Raw genomic sequence first — 21406 nt, 5'->3', positions numbered from 1 at the left:
TTTCTTTCATAGCACTTCCACAATTCAGAATTACTTGATTTGTTTATAGACTACTACCCAATTACTAGGTTGATTCATATTAAATTGTGACTTTTTTTAAGGTCAAAAATGGCCAAATGTCAGCAATTTCCTGCTGTTGCACGTATGTTCCATGAGGGCTGTTCTTTGCCCATCTTGTTCACTGCTATCTTCCCTAACTCCGGGCTCATATTGTAACTGAGCAGGACTCTATGGGGCCTTCCCAGGACAGACCCATCCCCCATAGCCTCTGCTTTAGCTCCCCTCTTAAGTATCTAGATTATAGTATCTGATGCACATTTCCTGAGTTGCTTTACAGATACTAAAACCCCCACTAAATGGAAGAAATTAACTACTTGATGACCATGAGCACATAGCCCCCAGTCCCACTGGTGCCTAAGCACTGATAATGTTAACCCCTCTGACACACCACCCTGTAACCTCACCATCAACCAGAGAATTTTTTATGAGCTAATCACATATCCTGTGACACCCCTCCCTCACCTTGCCTTTAAAAATGCTTTGCTGAAACCCATCTGGGAGTTTGGGCTTTTTGAGCACTAGCTGACCAGGACTCCTTGTATGGTGCCTTACAATAAATGTTGCACTTTCCTTCACCACAACGTGGTGTCAGTGGATTGGCTTTACTGCGTGCATGCAGGCTAGTGGACCCAAGTTTCGTTCAATAACACTGTTACGTACTAAACAAATATTTGTTCACTGAATGTTAGACTAGCCATGAAAATTATTATGAAAAGAGAGTAACTCAATAATAAGTGCATGCACCGTACTAAGCACTTCACATATAAGATCTCATTTGGTTCTCATGAAAACCATATGAATTAGATATTATTGTACTAATTTTATAGATGATTCTTAAGATAAGTAGCGAACACATCTTAATTTTAAACTCAGGTTTCCAAAGTCATAGTTATTATGCAAAGGACATTCTTCAAATATTTATTGAGCTTCTTCTAAATAGGACTGACACGATGCTAAGTGCTAGGGATACAAAGACGAATAAAACAGAATCCACGTTCTATAGAAGTTTACAAATGCCTGGGGGAGAAAGACATGAAGGTCAGTAATTAGAACCCATATGATCCATGGTCTGATGGAATCAATGTGCAGTGTACAGAAGTTCGAGCAGGCATGCTTAACTTTGACTGGAGAGTCCAAGGAAGAGATAAAAGTTCAATTAAGTCCTGAAAGATCAAGAAGTTGTTCCTCCTAGGGAAAGATGGAAGAGTCTTCCATGCAGAGGGAATAAATTACACATACAAAGGCATGAAAGTGAGGAAAATACACAGAATTTGGGGCAATGTCTAAGAAATTAAGCATACTTGAAAAAAGTATAGCACAGTGGTTAAGAACATAGGCTCTGAATCTAGATTGTGTGATTTTGAATTCTGGCTCTATTATTTGTTGTCTGTGTGACCTTGGGCAAGTTACTTACTCTGAGTCTCAGCTTCCTTTTCTGTAAACTGAAGATAATAGCTATACCTACCTCATGGGGTTTTGGTGAGAATTAAACAATGTCATATATATTCAGCACCTGGAATAGTGCCTGGCACATATTATTTAAAAAAAATTTTTTTTGCACGTTTTAACATCTTTATTGGAGTATAATTGCTATACAATGTTGTGTTAGTTTCTGCTGTATAACAAAGTGAATCAGCCATATGCATACATATAGCCCCATATTCCCTCCCTCTTGAGTCTCCCTCTCACCCTCCCTATCCCACCCCTCTAGGTGGTCACAAAGCACGGAGCTGATCTCCCCGTGCTGGCACATATTATTTAACAATTGTTTAATAACTGTTAGACTAAAATACACAGCACATGTGAATAGCAAGGTAGAATGTAAGACTGGAAATGTAAACAGGCCAGATCCTAATGGAACAATATTCCACAAAGAGTATGAACTTTATTGGATTTGGAGTCATTGAAGCGTCAACTAGGAAAGTTACTTCCTTTAGCGAATCTTTCATTTTGTTGCTAATAAGCAGCCAAACAGGCTGAGTTCTGTCTGCTCTGGAAGAGTTCCTAATGAGCAGTAAACGGGCCAAAACAAGCAGAAGGGTGGAGAAGAGAGAGAAAGTAGCAATCAGGATAAAGCCTAACTGGATAATCAACCCCTTAATAATCAAGAGGTGACAGGATTTGATGAATGTAGATCTGGCTGACGCTGGTGTGTTTCTTCCTCCAAAATACTAAGAAATATATCTTCTTCGAAACAGAAGTTTCTTTGGGGTGACCAGCTCATAAACTAGAGAACACACAACCCAGAGGGGTGCCAGGGCTGCTGGTGTTCCTAACAGAGGCTTCTACGGTGGTCCTGCTACTCTATGCTTGGATCATGAGTGGGCTGATGACGTGTGTTTTTCCTTCTTAGACTGGACACAATTCACAAGTGGAAAATGCAAGACTTTCAACGTTCTTTTAGGACAAGCATCTCATTTTAGACAACACTTAAGCCTGTGTTCACCTGAGAAAGTGCATAGTCAAGATTGAAAGGCCTTGATTTGTCCTAAGTCAAGCTGTTAGTTTTATTTCTTTCCCTCTTTTCCAATAACCAATTTTATAGTTGCAGCAGTGAAAAATAAAAAAACGGGTAAGCCTTCATTTTGATGACAAACAGATTTATGATCTTTGCAGGGAAAAGTTGTTTTCCTTTTTCATAAATGAAAACAGCATGGTAGACTCATTTACTACAGATGTGCTAAGTTGACTAGTCTCAAAACACTCGTTTATACAGAAGGAAATTCACACAGTCAACTGTGAGCCTCCCCAATACTATCCTTCAGTTACAGTCACATGACTTTAAAAAAACATTGAAACTGCAGTGTGAATATGCCAGGAATACTTTTAACTCCTTTGACCACATCAAAAAAAAGAAAGAACATTGTTTAGGAAAATCAGGCAGTTGCATAATGCTAGAAATCCCAGAATAAATATTTTTCTCAGTGGAAAAATCCAGCAGTCTTTAAAGGTAAGCCAAAAAGCACCATGGTGCCATGATTTGAAAAAAAGAAAAAACAACAACAACAACAAAAAGACCAATGGAAAGATGTCCTTATCCTTGTGGAAAATATTCCAGGGAATTTGCTAGTATTACTTTCTCTTAAGCAGTTTTTCTATTACCATAGTAGGTTTCAGAAATAATTATCTTAGAAATCACTTTTCCTAATGACCAGTTTAGCCACTGTACCTAATTTCACTGAACAGACTTGTCCCTTATAAAGCAGTATAACTAATTTCATATCAAACATTCTACAGGGAGCAGAAACATTTGTGGAAAATATTTCCGTATTCATAAATACCAATATCATGTGTAAACCTTGTGGTTGAAAGGGGATTCTTCAAGGGAAAGTTATTTTGTTTTTATTTCAATGGTTACAAAATGCTTCAATACTTATGACATCCTGATTTCTAAGTATGCATGTAAATCTTTTCTAACATTCTTTGAAAATGCTAAAAAGTAGGAGACAATGAGTTACGATCTGATACCTAATTGCTTACTAATGGAAATACCAGATGCCACTCAACTTCATGGCCCTGTGAGGTATACTGCAGCAGTATTCAACATTATTGTAATTCATTTCAATTTTTTCACGACAGAATTCAATGAGCTTTTTATACTAGTCATATATAAAGGGATATGTGGCTCAGAATCTGTTTTTTTTTAATGACTTCCAATTAGAAGTAGAATAACTTACTAAGTGGAGTTAGAATATGCATGTTTTGTTATCTGATCAATTCATACTCAGATTCTTTTTTCCCTTGATTTTAAGTCCTCAGTCTCTCCATCTCTACTAAGTCCCTCTAGCATTTAAATATGGTTAAGGCTCTCTCATTTAAAAATAACTTTCTACCGTAGCCTCAGTTTCTTCTCCAGTTATTGCCCTACCTTCTCCTTCAGAGCCAAATTTCTCCATTGGATTGTCTGCATATCTTGATTTCCTCATACCCTCTCACTCCTCAAGCACTCCATTTGTTACTGACCCCACTAATCAAATCAAATACTCACTTGCTAAAGTTACCAATGACCTCCATATACTAAAATACAATGATGATCATTTTATCTTGTTAGATTTCTGTATTAGGTGGGGGGGCGGTCCTTATCTGCAAACATCAGAAACCAATTAAGCAAAAAATTTACTGAAAAGATATTGAGTAGCTCATATAATCACAGATAAATCTAGAAAACCAGGTTTGGAAAATGGGTAGAATTAAAAGAAGACTAGGCAGCCAGAATTTAGACACTGTAGTGAGCACCACACCAGCTGCTGGACATTGACCGCAGTCATCCTTGGACACTGAGTGCCACTGAAAGTTACTGCCACTGCCACCAGAACGGAATCTCCATTATCGCTGCTTCTGTGTCTTACTAACTCCTCCACGGAAGGTGTGGGTGAATATAACTGATTGCTTAGGCCTGGGTCATAGGCCTACATTCTTGTTTCAAAGAGGGAGTGGAAGGTAAGAGTCTAGACTTTTTGACTTCAGTAGTAGAAGGTGGCTTCCCATCAAGACTCAAAAAAGAAAGGAAACATAAAAATTTCTGAACATAAAAATGGGGTCAAGATGCTGAGTAGCCAAAAAACAAAACCAAAAACAGAATAAAACACATGTCCAACAAACTCTCTCATGATGATTAGACACAGTTGATGACTTTCTCTTTGATATATTCTTAAGCTTCCACGACATTACATTCTTTTTCTCCTATTATGGCGACTCTGTCTCAGACTCTTTTGTCATCTCCTCTTCCTTCTTTACCTGACTTCTAAATGTTAGAATTCCTCACCACTTGGTTCTGGACCTTCTTTCCACTATTTATCTAATATTTGTGTGTGTTTTTCTTCATTTGCTCCCTATATCCATTCACTGCCCCTTCTCTATGTTGCTATTTGTATTGAGTCTTCTGATCCATGAACATAGTGTATACACCATTTAACATTTGGGTCTTCTTTAATTTCTGTCAGCAATGTTTTACAGTTTTCCGTATCAAGTTTGCACATTTTTGGGGGGTCAGATTATCCCATTTTGATACTACAGTAAGTACTGCTTTTTAAATGTCAATTTCTGATTGTTCATTGAGTATAGAGAAATACAATTCATTTTTGTATATTGATATTGTATCCTGCAATCTTGCTAAATTCAATTATTAGGTGTTTTTTTTTTTTTTTTTGGTAGATTCTGAAGGATTTTCTACATAGATGATCGTGTTGTCTGTAAATAAAGACAGTTTTATTTCTTCCATTCCAATCTGGGTGGCTTTTATTTCTTTATCTTATACTGACTAGAACCATTGGTAGAAGCCCCAGTACAGTGCTGAATGTGTCATATAAATGTAAGAAGATAATAAAGGTATCTGTTGGCATATGAGGCCACAGAAGGTTTATCACACAAACACCTACATTGAAAATACTTTTTGGAGGAAGTACTCAAATAATAATAAAAACAAATTCAGGAGGTTCTATAAGGAATACTGAAAGTAATAGTGACTAAATAGCTTAATTAAGTTTACTACTATATTAAAAAAAGAAACAAAGGAAATAAAAAGAGAAAGTACGTCAGAATGGCCATCATCAAAAAATCTACAAACAATAAATGTTGGAGAAGGTGTGGAGAAAATGGAACCTTCCTACACTGTTGGTGGGAGTGTAAATTGGTACAGCCACTATGGAGAACAGTTTGGAGGTTCCGTAAAAAACTAAAAATAGAACTACCATATGATCCAGCAATCCCACTCCTGGGCATATATCTGGAGAAAACCATAATTCAAAAAGATACATGCACCCCAACGTTCACTGCAGCACTATTGACAATGGCCAGGACATAGAAGCAACCTAAATGTGCATCAACAGAGGAAAGGATAAAGAAGATGTGGTACATATATACAATGGAATATTACTCAGCCATAAAAAAGAATGAAATACTGCCATTTGCAGCAACATGGATGGACCTAGAGATTGTCATACTGAGTGAAGTAAGTCAGACAGAGAAAGACAAATACCATATGATATCACTTATATGTGGAATCTAAAAAAAGGGTACAAATGAACTTATCTACAAAACAGAAATAGAGTTACACATGTAGAAGACAAACTTATGGTTACCAGTGGGAAAGGGGGGAGGGATACATTGGGAGATGGGGACTGACATATACACATTACTATATATAAAACAGATAACTAATAAGGACCTACTGTATAGCATAGGGAACGCTACTTAATACTTGTAACAGCTTATATGGCAAAAGAATCTAAAAAAGAGTGGATATATGTATATGTATAAATGATTCACTTTCCTGTACACCTGAAACTAACACAACATTGTAAATCAATTATACTCCAATAAAAATTTTTTAAAAATCAGAATAAGTTAAAAAAAAAGAATGTAAATGCATGAGAATTATAGGTCAAAATTCAAGGTAATGTCAAAAAATGATGAAGGGAAAGAGTGGTTTATAGAAACAAAAGGACATGAGAACAAACACAAGTACTTGTTTTGTTAGAGGGAAGATACAGTTACTGATTTATTAAACAAATCACTAGAGTTAAACAAGGACATATTTGGTTCTTAAATTCCGGGCAACTGCTACAAGAACATCAGCTCAAAGAGAATAGGTAACTTTTAAACCTGCAGAAGAGAATTCAATCTATCCAATGGAAATCAGAAAATAAGAAAAAAGAAACAAAACCCCCCAAAGATAGTATAGGACAAGGAAAATACAGAATTAAGATGGCAAAATATTCTTAATAGAGGAATTTTAGATGCATTCTCTCTAAGATTTCGAGCAGTAGAAGGAGGTCTGCTATTACTGCTACTGTAGTATTGAGGGTCCCTATCCACCTATGTGGAAAGAAAAAAAATGAGTTTAAGAAAAGAGTTAAAGCTGCCATTGTTTGAAGATATTACCTACCTAAAAATCCAATAGGATCACAATAGCAAATTATTAGAAATAAAAAAATCCAGTTGTATAGAATGTAATCTAAATCAGTAATATTTAAGTAAGTAACAACTAACTAGAAAATAAAATAAAAAATAAGAACATAAGGCCTTTATTGAGGGGCAATATTGCATATTGATAAGAACAAAGAATATGGAGTTAGACTGCCTTTGTAGCTATGTGACTATGAAAGTGACAATTTTTTTTTTTGTATAAAATAAGGATGATAATTATATCTATCTTACAATATTGTAAAGATTAAATGAGTTAATACAGTAAAACATTTATCATGGTACCTGGCACATACTAAGTATTACATAACTTTTTACCATTATTATTATGGAGAAAATGTATTATAAGATCTTATATTGATAAGATGACAAGAATAAATATTTTATCTTACATAGATAATTAAAAGGTTAAGATATTAATTTTCCCCAAATAAATCTAAGGCAAACCCAGTGATAATTCAAGTTTATGTTCTGTTTTTAAAGAAACTCAAATCTAATCTCAAATGTATGTGGTAGAAGTGTAAAGAAGGGGCCTTGCCCTACTAAATATGGGGACATAAGACAAAGCCGTAGTAATAAAAACGATGTGATAATACAAATAGACCAGAGATCAGCCAACTTGTTCTGTAAAAAGGCTGGATAGTAGATATTTTAGCCCATGTGGGCCACTGGTCTCTGTTGCAACTACTCAGCTCTGTCATGTAGTGCAAAAGGAGCTATCTGTAAACAAATGACCGTGGCTGTGTGCCAATAAAATTAATTTATGAATACTGAAATTTGAATTTCATGTAATTTTCATGTGCCACAATACATTATTCTATTGTTTTCTACCATTAAAAATGTAAAAACCATTTAGCTCACTGGCCGTAGAAAAATAGGCTGATTTGGTTTACAAGGTGTAGTTTTTTGACACAGGGAACAGATTGCTGATGCACACCATGTATAGAGAGAACTTAGATAGTGTTGCCTGGATAGTTTCTGTTTGCCTTTTGAGATCTGCCCTTTTCCAGCCTCATCTGTGACCCAGCAGGTTCCCTTACTGGTGAGTCACATACCAAGGGCACGTGGATGGGAGGGAGCCCACCCTTGGTGAAGGCAGTAAGGGAATGCATTGTTGGTAGTGAATTGTTTTTTGGGGGGGTGGTATTTTTTTTTTTAATTGGGGTATAGTTGCTTTACAATGTTGTGTCAGTTTCTGCTGTACAGCAAAGTGAATCAGCCACATGTATACATATATCCCCTCTTTTTTTGGATTTCAGCCAATCCACTGCAACTCAGCAAAGGGAGAGCCAGGGGAATAAGTTATTTCAGTCTCCTTCTCCTGTCTTCCAGTCCCCTAACAGTACATCCTGTTAGCCAAACTCTCTTTTTTTGGATTTCCTTCACTTTAGGTCACCACAGAGCACTGAGTAGAGTTCCCTGTGCTATACAGCAGGTTCTCATTAGGATGAACTGGGAGATTGGGACTGACATATATACACTAATATGGATAAGGTAGTGAATTTTTAAAATAATTTTAAAAGTTGCTTTTGTTTTCACCATCACAGACTGGCAATTCTAAACAATGTCAGTGATAAAATAGTCCTCCCTGCCAGGGCAGATTGTTCCTTTTATCACTCTTACTTGGTTGAGTTTGGCTAACAGGATGTACTGTTAGGGGACTGGGAGACAGGACAAGGAGACTGAAATACTTATTCTCCTGGCTCTCCCTTTGCTGAGTTGCAGTGGATTGACTGAATCCTTCTATTGAAGGTCTCAACTCCTGCTAAATGGCTCTCTCCTATGGCAATAACTACTTTCTCTATAATTTTGTTCCCCTTTCCTTTGTCTCCTTAGGCCTACGGGTTGTAGTGACGCCCCACTGTTGCTATCCCTTGGGTGCTTCAGCATCTCCTCTTGGTTTTCCTTAGCCCTGCTCACATTTTTGTAAGTAGTCCCTTTATTAAACCTTCCTCAGTTGCCCCACTGTTTTTAGCTAGACTGTGATATGTAATTGGTAATAAGAGTGAAGTCAGGAAACTAACCCCACAAACGGGATTCTGAGATTGGTTTGCTCATAATCAAGGAATGCTCAGATAACTTCCTTGTTGCGGATAAACGGACACTAGTCATCTGTGGTATGCAGTGGCATCATGATTATTCAAATTAGCACTGGCCATGACATTAGATTAAGTGCTGCTGGAGGGCAAAGTGCCAGAAGATCATGTGGCCTTGGCATGTATTCACTATGGTGAACATAGTGACTATAAAGACTGCGTGATCAGAGGGCAGCCTCTGAGTGATCTAGAGAGAATACAGAGAAAGGGACAAAATAAAGGTCTTGCACGCTCAACTTAGAACATAATGAAAAACCAGAAAATCCCCACGGCAGCTTGAAGGAGTCTTTCATCTCCTATAGTCCAAGGCAGATATGGCTGAGGACCCAAACTACTGTAAGGTTTGCGGAATGTGCATACAAATACATCTGCAACTAACCAGACATCTTATGCTAAATAAGGGCACTGGGTGGGGAAAGAGTAGAACTCCAAGACAAGGGATGGGGATATCTGAGCAGACATGGGCAAGACTAAGAACTGTGAACCTCAACTCCCTCTTAGTCCTCCTTGCTTGTGGAGATAGCCACCTGCTCAAACATCTGGGAGCACCATGAATAGTCTGATGGACTGGCAATTTGAAGCCTTGACTCAACTACGGCCTACAGTTAATGAGGTTGAACGCTATATCTCCCCTAGTATACTGCGTAGGAAGGGGTTCAAACGCTCAGGAAGATAGAAATGTGGAGACAGATTGATCACGCTCAATCTGATCAACCACCCTCTAACCATGGCCCCTGAAAGGGATCAAAGAACACTCCTTACCAAGGTGTTAAGAAATGTCATAAGAATAAAGTTCCCTTATTTAAATAGGAATATTGGACTCTGAGTGGTAGATTCTAGGTGACAGTGCTTTACTATCAGAGAAAAGGTAGAAGCAATTATCACAGTAAGCCATAGGATGTTTTGACCTGCAGAGATCTGTGCTGATGGTTAGTTGATCAATGATCCATAGGAATTAAATATACCATATGCTAATATATTGATGTATAGGTAGAAAAATTCTAGGTCTGATGGGTATTATCCTAATTAAAGTCACTGTACTTGGGATTCATGGCCTCTCGCTCAGTTCCCAGACTCAAGCCAGTTCCTACATCAGAATCCCTTGATTGAGGGGGAGACAGGTTCTCTTTGAGGAAGAACCCTGCAATGTGGTCATAGGTGTACACAGTGACTTCTGCCCTAAGCCTTCTGCAGAGGGACGTGTGGTCATTTACCAGGTGACTGAACACTGGGGAAACAGAAACTCTCAGCCTTTCTGGGGGCTGTTAGATATTGGATATGAACTGATAATAACCCTGGAAATCCAAAATATCATCATGGCACTCTGGTCAGAGTGTAAGTTTATGAAGGCCAAGGGATAAATAGTGATAAATGCAGATTTGGCTCAATTTGTTTTCCCAAGTGAGTCCAGTAGGACTGTGAGCCCAGTTTTTGTTTTTGTATTGTTTTCTCCAATATCAGAGAATAGTAACAATCCCTCACTTATAAAGTAAAGGCTACTGTAGTAGGAAGGGAAGAGACATGTGGAAGCCCCTGCAACTATCTCTTCCTGCCCCCTTCCCCACAATGTACACCTAAGGTAACACCACATGCCCCTGTAGAAAACTGTTCATATTAACCACCACATCCCTGTGGAAAATTGTATATACTACGGCCAAAAGACCTGGAAGATGCAAAAGCAGTGATCCTACCATATCCCATATCCATTTTACTCATCCATTTGGTGCACACACCAGATAACTCCAAGACTTAAACTTACAAACTCAATGGTGTGTTGATGCCAATCACAGCTGCAGTTTCTGATATGGTGTCTTTACTAAACAGTATAGCGATTAGCAACAGCAGTTACTGACCTGGTAAAAATACTTCCTACCAACATTCCTATCAGTGAAGATGATCAGAGGCAGTTTGCTTGCCTTCACAAGGCAGAAAGAGCTGTAACACTTCAATGCCTTATCTCAGTGCTGTGTCAGCTCAATTTTCCTCTCTGTCGTAAAACAGACCAGAGTGATATCCTTATAGTCTTGACATCTCACAAAATATCAGGCAGGTCCATTAAACTGAGGCCACTATGCTAACTGGACCTGGAGAGTGGAAGAGAACAAGCACCCTCAAGATACACCAGAGGATAGGATTAAAAAGTTCACGGGACTGCTAAATGGAAGAAGTTCCTAGGGGTAGTGGTTTGGGGGTACATCAGGATATCCTCTCGAAAGTAGAGACAAGTTGTTGCACTCTGCACTGCTCATCACAATAAAAGAGGCACAATGCTTGGTGAGCCTCTCTGGACTTTGGAGTCAATCTATGCCACCTTGGGTATGCTGCTACAACCCATTTACCCACTTACTGGGTAGCCTGTAAAGTTGCTAGGTTTTTATTGCAGTCAAATATATATAACATAAACTTACCATTTTAACCATTTTTAGATGTATAGTTCAGTGGCATTAAGTACATTCACATTGCTGTGCAACCATCACCACCATCCATCTCCAGAAATTTTTATGTTCCAAATTAAAACTCTGTACCCATTAAACACTAACTTCTCCAAATCCTCCTCCTCCCAGTCTCTGGCAACCTCCATTCTATTTTCTGCCTATGAATTTGACCACTCTAGGTACCTCATATAAGTGGAATCATATACTATTTGTACTTTTGTGTCTGGCTTAGTTCACTTAGCATGTCTCCAAGGTTTATCCATGTGGTATCATGTGTCAGAATTTCCCTCCTTTTTAAGACTGAATAATATTCCACTGTATGTATATACCACATTTGGTTTATCTGTTTCACTGTTGACAGCCACGTGGGTTGTTTCCACCTACTGGTTACCGTGAATGCTGTTGTTATGAACATTTGGAAAATTTCTGTTCAAGTTTCTGCTTTCATTTCTTTTGGATATACACCCAGGAGGGGAATTGCTGGATCATATGGTAATTCTATATTTAATTTTTCAAGACCTGTCATACTATTTTCCACAGCAGCTGCATCATTTTACATTCCCATCAGCAATACACAAGGTGCCAGTTTCTTCACACACTTACCAACACTTGTAATTTTCTTTCTTTCTTTCAATTTTTTATTTTTTTGGATAATAGCCATCCTAGTGGTTGTAAAAGTGGTATCTAATTTGGTTTTGATTTGCATTTTCCTAATGATTAGTGATGTCGAGCACCTTTCCATGTGATTATTGGTCACTTGTGTATCTTCTCTGGAGAAATTCAAGTCATTTGCCAGCTTGCTAGTTTTGGGTGGCCCCCGACGAAAATGCTCTGCAGCAGATTCAGGACGCTGTGTAAGCTACCTTGCTATGACTGAGCAGATCCAATAATATCAGAAGGGTCTGTGGCTGGTAGAGATGCTATATGGACCCTTTGATAACCCCCATAGGAGAATCACAGCTTATACCCATAAAGTTTTGGACATAAGCAATGCCTTCTTTGTCAAATGTTATTTCCCATTTGGAAAGCAGTTCTGGGCTTGCTCTGGTTGAAGCTGAATAACCGACCCTGAGACATCAAATGACTATGTGTCCTGAACTGACCATTATGATCTAAGTGATATTTGATCCACTAAATCATAAAATTGGCTGTGCACAGCAGCGTTCACTCCTAAATGGAAATGGTGTATATTGAGACTGGGTCCTAACAGGTCCAGAAATCACAAACAAAATATGCAAGCAGGCAACTGAGACTTCCATGATACTTGTTCTACTGCCTTACCACTGCTCCTTCAGCCTTCCTAGAGAATTCCCCTTACCAGTTAGTAGGGTAGAAAAAAGTTCAGGCCTGATTTATGGATAGATCTGCATTGAATGTCAACATCTGCTAGAAGTGGATTGCTGCTGCATTTAAGCCTGAAAGATATCAGTGAAGGAGACTCGTCCCAGTGGGCAGAACTTGGGGCAATCTGTATACATGGGCAATCCATATAGCCATGTTTGGTTGTTTGCAACCAAAGAGCCCTGTTGATATACCCTAGAGTTCTAACTGGGTCTTGGAATAGCCCTGAGTGTGCAAATGGCTTCAGCATCTGGCTTTAAGTCCTCTTCATTCTTGTTTATTCTATGTAAAACCAGTGATTTGGTTTTATGCATGAGCCTTCACCCACACAGCCAATCAAAACCGTGTGGCAGATTCTAGAATGCAACTTAGACAGAATTAAAATGAAATCAGTATCTTATGTGCATCTACCATTTTCTGTATTGGCTTTCTCTTAGCCATTATATTACTGTCCTTTAAGTATTACCCCATTAAAGAAGGAGGTAGAGTTGTTAGAAAATGTCTGTTTTCTTTCTGGAAACTAGCAGCAGATAACAATCACTTGCCACATTGCTGTTTTTATGCAAGAGAAAATGGTTCATATTTTTGTAGTCTGAATCAATGTTTTCATTTTATTTTCCAATTTTCAGTCCTTTCCAGGAAGACCTTCAGGTGTCACATACTGCCAGAAAGAAGTTGTTTGCCACAATGAAGTATTAAGTGACTTGGTGTAAAAAATGTGGATGACTTTGACCTGTCACTAGTGTCTGATGAATATCTTATATGCTGAATGTCTGAAATTCTTATTAAACATATATATATAGGATCCTGATTTGTATTATCCATATCTGGAATAAGTACCTGGATTAGTATTATTTTAGTCAGAAAACAAGTGAGTTCCTCTTCCCAGTAATTAAATAAATCTATTTGTTGTTATTAGTATTTACAATTCAGTTTCTAGCCTTATCGACTACTGGGCACATCCACATACATACCACCTCCATGATTAAACCTGTGTTCACAGCAAGAAATATGACATATTTTGAAATGTGGTTTTCCTTGTTTCAGCTCTCAAAATCTTATTCAACGCAGTAAGAGTCACTCTAACATTTCCCAGTAAAACTTAAGTACAGACTCTCAGACCAATTCAAAGTGTTTTACTGTTGTATTTTTAAAACTCCACAACCTCATTTTAAGACTCTTATATGGTGAGCCTAGAGTGCAGCATCTACATGAAGGTTCAGGGCATGAGCTCCCTTTAAGACTGGGATCTCAAATGGAAGTCCTCTTTTAACCAGACTGATGTTAATGGCAGAAGTTTAGAAAACATGTTTTAATTAAAACATCAGCCTGGCTGTCAAATTTTTCTAGGGCTTACACCCTGATGCTCTGATGTTCAGATATACTGTCTCCAAAGCAAATGGAAACCATACTAAGCCTCCTTAAAAATATTCACCTTTCCAAATAGAATATGGCCAGATATTTATTTCTGAAATAATTAAATTGGCTGGGTCATAATTTGATACATTTTTTTAAACAAATGAGATAATTCATCGTAGTGAAAGAATAATATTAATTTGGGTTTGAGTTTTGCTACAGTCCCATGCTACATGTGAATAAACAACTAGGATTGATTCATTTAAGAAAAGAAAAACAGGTCAATAGATAATCATATCCAAATAGTGGAAATGTAAAAGGATAAATTTTACTGGATTTACTGGATTACTGAAATATGCGATTAATTATTCTTGTATTTCAAACGGAAACACAACATGAGATAACAATAAATATCTGGATTAGGATGACCTTAGGAAGGAAAGAGGGAAAATGGCTAAATGAAGACAAAAATATCATTTTTAAATTTCTGATCAAATAAGTAAGATAGAAATTTGCATAAAAATAGTAATCTACATCATTGCTCATTGCATCACCACTAGATGAACATAGAGAAAACATTCACACAATTTCTGTAAAATAGTGAGGCTATAAAAGTAAAGGGAAAATGATTTTGGCAGAACTTACCTTGAGTTATTGCCAAGCCTGAAATGTTCCAAAGGTGGCTTAAGACATTTGATGAACTCAAAACACAGTTAGGTTGTGTAGCCCTTAAAGTTTTACTTCTTTATTGTTCCTATGTAGCAGCTTTTATATGTGTAAAAATAATATAAATTATTAATAATATGGGTTATTAGTTATAAAACATCCAACAGAATGTACTCATTGCCATTCCCTGGAAATCATAAACACAGTCTGAACCAATGTCAAAGTTAAGAAAGACAGCCAAAATATCTATGGTCTTAGTAAAGAGACACTTATGCATAAGAAATAAAAAGCAAAGAATATTCAATCTACTTACAGGAAGTCCCTGTTTTCCTGGTAGCCCAACTTTACCAGGGTTTCCTGAAATGCCTTCTGCTCCAGGGTATCCTTGCATGCCTTTTGGCCCAGGGAGGCCTGGAAGTCCCTTGGCAATTAAAAATTACTTGGATTATAGAGATGCTGTACAGATGTTTAAATGACAAACACTTTTATACTTATTGGGGGGTGGGAGGTTACATTCTTAAAACCCTGTCCCAGGATAAATTTTCCTGTTTCCTGGATTCCTTAATAATTTACTATTTGGATACAACAGATCAGGTAACTGTTCCCTAAACTGAAATGCCAAGCTAATCAGCAATTTATTGTGTAACCTTTCCCACTTTACTGTAATTTCCTGGTATTTCTCATTGTACCAGCCCATGCTCTATCCAGCTGTGGAGAAATGATCAGCTATGTGCACCTGTCAGTTTAGGATATAGGCTGACATTCACCATCTCTAAAACTCTGTATTGTATTATTTTCCCAAGAAATAAATTACGGCTCTTTTAGTTGCCACTTTGAACTAGATAATTATATGACTGAGTAAAGGTCTGAACATTTTGTTTGTACTCTTGGGCAACTGGATTTAATCTGTAGGGAATCTCTGATCTCAGTGTGCTCATAATTTATGTTCACTTTTCTTTACTTTTTTTGAACCAACACAGGCCACCCAAAACAGGCTGTTGGCTAGGGGAGACCAGCAGGAAGTCTTTGCTAATAAGCTAGTCTATACATATTTGCTTGGCCAAAGAGGAAACGGATGGCTAAGGTAAAATTAATCTTTGTTCTGTGATGAAAAGATTTAAAGCTTTCTTCTAAGACTTTCTGTTCTATTTCCCAGGAAAATGAGAGGCCGAGTTCTTCAATTAAAATCCAGCTCATGTCTTTTCAATCATGCTGGAAAATCTCTGACCTTCGTCACCATTCATTTAGTCATGACTCCAAGTTGCCTGTTTTTTAGTGGTTCACCATCAAAGAATAGTAGCATGAATCCACAGAGAGGTCTCCATGCAATGGAAAATAGCAACATTCAGTTGCAGTGACTTCCGTTTCAACACCAAGCTTGGTTTTGAGCTAATGGTCATATTTTGTTCCCTCTGTGTTCCGGCATGGGTTTAAACATTTTTTTGAAGACAATCTGATTTATCCAACACTTGTCATAATTGGCCCCAAACTTTTCTGCTTGCTTAAGTTCTATTTAGAAAAACTATAAAGATGAAAAAGGTCTGTTACTTACAGGAATCCCAGGTTTCCCAGAAGGGCCAGGAGCTCTTTTTTTCCCCTTAGGACCCTAAAAATGTGAAGCACAGTTGTCAACTCATTGCTATAAATTTAATTAAACTGAAGGCATAGAAAAGAACTCTGAGACCTGGAGGCTACAGCAAGTCCTGCCACTAACTAGCTGTTTATCATTGGGATTGCCATTTAACTTTCCTGGGAGTCATTTTCTTCATCTGTAAATGAAAGAATTTGACTATATAATCTATGAATTTCCACCTGGCTCCAAATTCTATGATTTAAGAATTTAAATTATAGTTCTAAAAAGGAACTGAATAGATTATTTAAATAAAAGTCCCCACTTCCAGGCAAGGCCTTTGTCTCCCTACTGAAAGTGGTTAAGTACTTATTTAATTAAATCAGTAAACATTTCTTGACTATTAGGTATCAGGGACTCTGTTATGTGCTGGAGATGCAAAATCAAAGCTCTTGTTCACAAGGCACTTACAGTGTACTGAGGGACATGAACCAATAATCTAAAATGTGCTTATCTGGAAGCACAGAGAAGAACATACTTGTAAATCAAAGAAAAGATCTTTATTTCCCACAGAATTGCTTGTTTTTCCATGTGTGAGATGTTTTAAATCATAATTGATTCAGCAGTAACGGTTTACCAGGATAGTCAGAAATTTGCCTTTGCAAATCAGGCCATTATTCTGATGATATCCTAAAATTATTTTAAGAAGAAAAAGGTGGAAAAGAGTGACCTAGTTCACAAATAAGAAAAAGAAGCATATTGCCATTACCAGACACATTTCTCAGAAATCGTCAAAAGTTCTCAGAAACAGGATAATTCCACCAAAATGAGATGTTAAGTTATTCAAATCTGAAGACAGTTGTGCTAAAGATTCAATTTGACAACAATAACAAAATAAACAATTTCAGAAGATGTTACATCTTCTGAAAATGAGCTTAAACGTTTTAAGAAGAAATAGCATATGTAATCAGAGAGAAAAAGGGCATTTTCTGTAAGAGATAAAAATCCAATTTTGTTAGAATTCGATGATAGGGAGCTATATGGATCAAGGGTTCTACCTCCAAGTTCAAAAACTATTTTACTTGCTTTAAAAAGTCACTAATGTAAATTCTTCTGAAGGGTAAGGAAACCAGAAAAGGGGACAGTTGGTGAACTGGGTTTAGTTGAAGTAAATACAATTTCTGGAACATATGATTCCTATAATAAATGTATCTTTTAGAATACAATAAAGAAGTAAAATAGAGAAATAAAGACTGTTTTAAATATTGAAAACAGTTCTGATTTCAGTTGTCTTGAATAGCACTAATTAAACAGTATATGAATTGTGATAATATTCAAATATGTTAACTGGTGTGTATTTTCCTTCACAGTATTTCTTTTTATGTAAAGTGATAGATTTGTTCTAAACTTTTGATTTTCAAAATAAACTTTTTTAGCTTAAGAATTTCAAAACAGTCCTCTGAAACTCATGGTGGGGGAATAGTTTGAAAAGAATATATTTTTAAATACAAAAGCCTGATTTTTAAATATTAAAAGTCTATAGTTGAACATAAAAAAACAAGGTAATAAAGGATTCAAGTCATAAAATTTATACCATAAAGAACATATTTAGAAGAATTATAATAATGTAAGAGAAAGTTTTTCCTACCTAAGGGGATATAAAAAAAATCTTCAAGTTGGAGAAAGGTAAAAAGAGAAGCAAAACTATTAAGACACTGTTGGGTATCTCTGAGAAGAGACCTTGACACCAATCTGCCCTCAAGTCCTGGGGTGGGTAGAAACAATAATACCTGCAGAGGATACAAAATTAATACACAGAAATCTCTTGCATTCCTATACACTAACAATGAAAGATCAGAAAGAGAGACTAAGGAAATATTCCCATTTATCATCATATCAAAAAGAATAAAATACCTAGGAATAAACCTACCTAAGGAGGCAAAAGACCTGTACTGAGAAAACTATATGATACTGATGAAACAAATCAAAGATGACACAAACAGATGGAGAGATATACCATGTTCTTGGATTGCAAGAATCAATATTGTGAAAATGACTATACTACCCAAAACAATCTACAGATTCAATGCAATCCCTATCAAATTACCAATGGCATTTTTCACAGAACTAGAACAAAAAATTTTACACTTTGTATGGAAACACAAAAGATTCCGAATAATGAAAGCCATCTTGAGAAAGAAGAACAGAGCTGGAGGAATCAGGCTCCCTGACTTCAGACTATACTAAAAAGCTACAGTAATCAAAACAGCATGGTACTGGCACAAAACCAGAAATATAGGTCAATGGAACAGGATAGAAAGTCCAGAGATAAACCCAAGCACCTATGGCTACCTAATCTGTGACAAAGGAGGCAAGAATATACAATGGAGAGAAGACAGTCTGTTCAATAAGTGGTGCTGGGAAAATTGGACAGCTACATGTAAAAGAATGAAATTAGAACACTCCCTAACACCATACACAAAATAAATCCAAAATGGATAAAAGACCTAAATGTAAGGCCGGATACTATAAAACTCTTAGTGGAAAATATAGACAGAACACTCTCTGACATAAATCACAGCAAGATCTTTTTCAATCCACTGCCTAAAGTAATGAAAAAGAAAACAAAAATAAACAAATGGGACCTAATTAAACTTAAAACCTTTTGTACAGCAAAGGAAACCATAAATAAAACGAAAAGACAACCCTCAGAATGGGAGAAAATATTTGCAAATGAAGCAACTGACAAGGGATTAATCTCCAAAATATATAAGCAGCTCATGCAGCTCAATATTAAAAAAACAAACAACCCAATCAAAAAATGGGTGGAAGACCTAAACAGAGGTTCCTCCAAAGAAGACATACAGATGGCCAACAAACACATGAAAAGATGCTCAACATCACTAATTATTAGAGAAATGCAAATCAAAACTACAGTGAGGTATAACCTCACACTAGTCAGAATGGCCATCATCAAAAATTTTACAAACAATAAATGCTGGAGAGGGTGTGGAGAAAAGGGAATGCTCCTACACTGTTGGTGGGAATGTAAATTGGTACAGCCACTATGGAGAACAGTTTGGAGGTTCCTTAAAAAACTAAAAATAGAGCTACCATATGACCCAGCAATCCCACTCCTAGGCATATATCTGGAGAAAACCGTAATTCGAAAGGATGCATGCATCATGATGTTCACTGCAGCACTATTTACAATTGCCAGGACATGGTAGCAACCTAAATGTCCATCGACAGAGGAATGTATAAAGAAGTGGTACATATATACAATGGAATATTACTCCGCCATAAAAAGGAACAAAATAGTGACATCTGCAGAGATGTGGATGGACCTAGACTGTCATACAGAGTGAAGTAAGTCAGAAAGAGAAAAACAAGTATCATATAATATTGCTTATATGTGGAGTCTAGAAAAATGGTAGAGATGAGCTTATTTGCAAAGCAGAAATAGAGTCACAGATGTAGAGAACAAACTTACGGTTACCAAGGGTGGAAGGAGGGGGGTTGGGATGAATTGGGAGGTTGGGACTGACTTATATACACTACTATGTATAAAATAGATAACTAATGAGAACCTACTGTATAGCACAGGGAACTCTACTGAATGCTCTGTGGTGACCTAAATGGGAAGTGAGTCTAAAAAAGAGTGGATATGTGTATACGTATGCCTGATTCACTTTGCGGTACAGCAAGAAACTAATGCAACATTTTAAAGCAACTATATTCAAATAAAACTTAATAAGCTAAACAAAACAAAACAATAATATCTGCAGATAAGTGTGGGGACTTGGGCACAGAGATAATGGCTAGAGAGACTAAAGGCCTCACTGAGATGTATGCTAAGTTGCACTGAGTGCAGCAATAGAGTTGAAATTTCTGCATGAGATGTCCAGGCCAGGGGGCCTGAGAAAGTCTGAGTCCCTCAAGCACCTAGCATGGTATGGGGAGCAGTAGAATGTTACTTCCATGTGGCCAAGAACAGAAGCATATGGCCCTTAGAGTCCTATCTAAGGAGATCTTGCCCCTGAGTTGAGAAAATAGCTGTACAAGCCAACAGGGATCAAAGAACTTTTGTCAGGAGGGCCAAGGTAGATGCCAACATGGTGGGATGATGGCAGATGGGGGCCAAAAGGGATGATGTACATTTCAGTGGCTGCTAGTATGAACAGATGATGGCTAAAGATCAATCTCACTTCCTATTCCCCTTCCCTACCATTGCCACCCAGAATGTAACTGCAGACTTGAAAAGAGGATGAATGGGAAAAACTCTAAATCAAATGCAGGATATTTGAGTGGATGGAGTTAAAGGCAATCAATTGACTAGATTTCCATCAATTAGGTTTCTACCACCAGGCAGGGTGGGTACTCAGGACAGAAGTTCCATTACAAAGAACATAAAAAAAAAATTATACTTTTTGTATACTTGAGTTTATGGCTTAAGGTTCAGATATGCTATACATGTATGTGCGTGTTTTATTCCAAACATTCAAATACAAAATAAAAACAGAGATTCTCATATCATCACAAATCAATTACATTTTAGGGTGACCATTATATTGGGGATTATTTCAGAACAGTTGAATACTGTTCTAAAACCTAGATACATGGGTCTATCATCGTGAAAACTAGAATGTTATTAATACTCAGATGGACATCAGGAAGCAGCTTCCAACAGAATAACACTAAAGGAAAATTATGACTATGAAAATTATTTTTAATGTATATTTTGCTACTTGTAATGGTACAATTGTGACAAAATCTCCTTATTAAATACAAAAAGCGTACAGTAAATAACAAAACAGTCTCTGCTGTTTTTAGATGTCAATTCAGGAAAGATTTCCTTATGACAATTATTGTCACCATAACTAAAAGGAAGTAGGCTAGTTAGAGAAACGACAGACTTGCAGTGGAGGTTTAAAATATATAAAGATCAACAAAGTGTA

At 37.0% G+C, this 21406-nt stretch overlaps 1 protein-coding gene across 1 annotated transcript in view; it reads right to left on the bottom strand.

Moving 5' to 3' along the window:
• Positions 1–21406, bottom strand: part of COL24A1 (collagen type XXIV alpha 1 chain) — a 412921-nt gene that overhangs the window by 48448 nt on the left and 343067 nt on the right. Inside the window, exons 49-50 of the mRNA XM_082408071.1 lie at positions 16431–16484; positions 15192–15299 (exon numbers count right to left, since the gene is read on the bottom strand). Coding sequence (XP_082264197.1) covers positions 15192–15299; positions 16431–16484 — 162 coding nt within the window. The remainder of the gene's footprint in view (positions 1–15191; positions 15300–16430; positions 16485–21406) is intronic.

This window comes from Balaenoptera borealis (assembly GCF_965194805.1).
Source record: "Balaenoptera borealis genome assembly, chromosome: 1".
In the NCBI taxonomy this organism is placed as follows: Eukaryota; Metazoa; Chordata; class Mammalia; order Artiodactyla; family Balaenopteridae; genus Balaenoptera; species Balaenoptera borealis.
The sequence above is the reverse complement of the archived record's forward strand: the minus strand, read 5'-3'. Positions and strand labels throughout refer to the sequence as shown.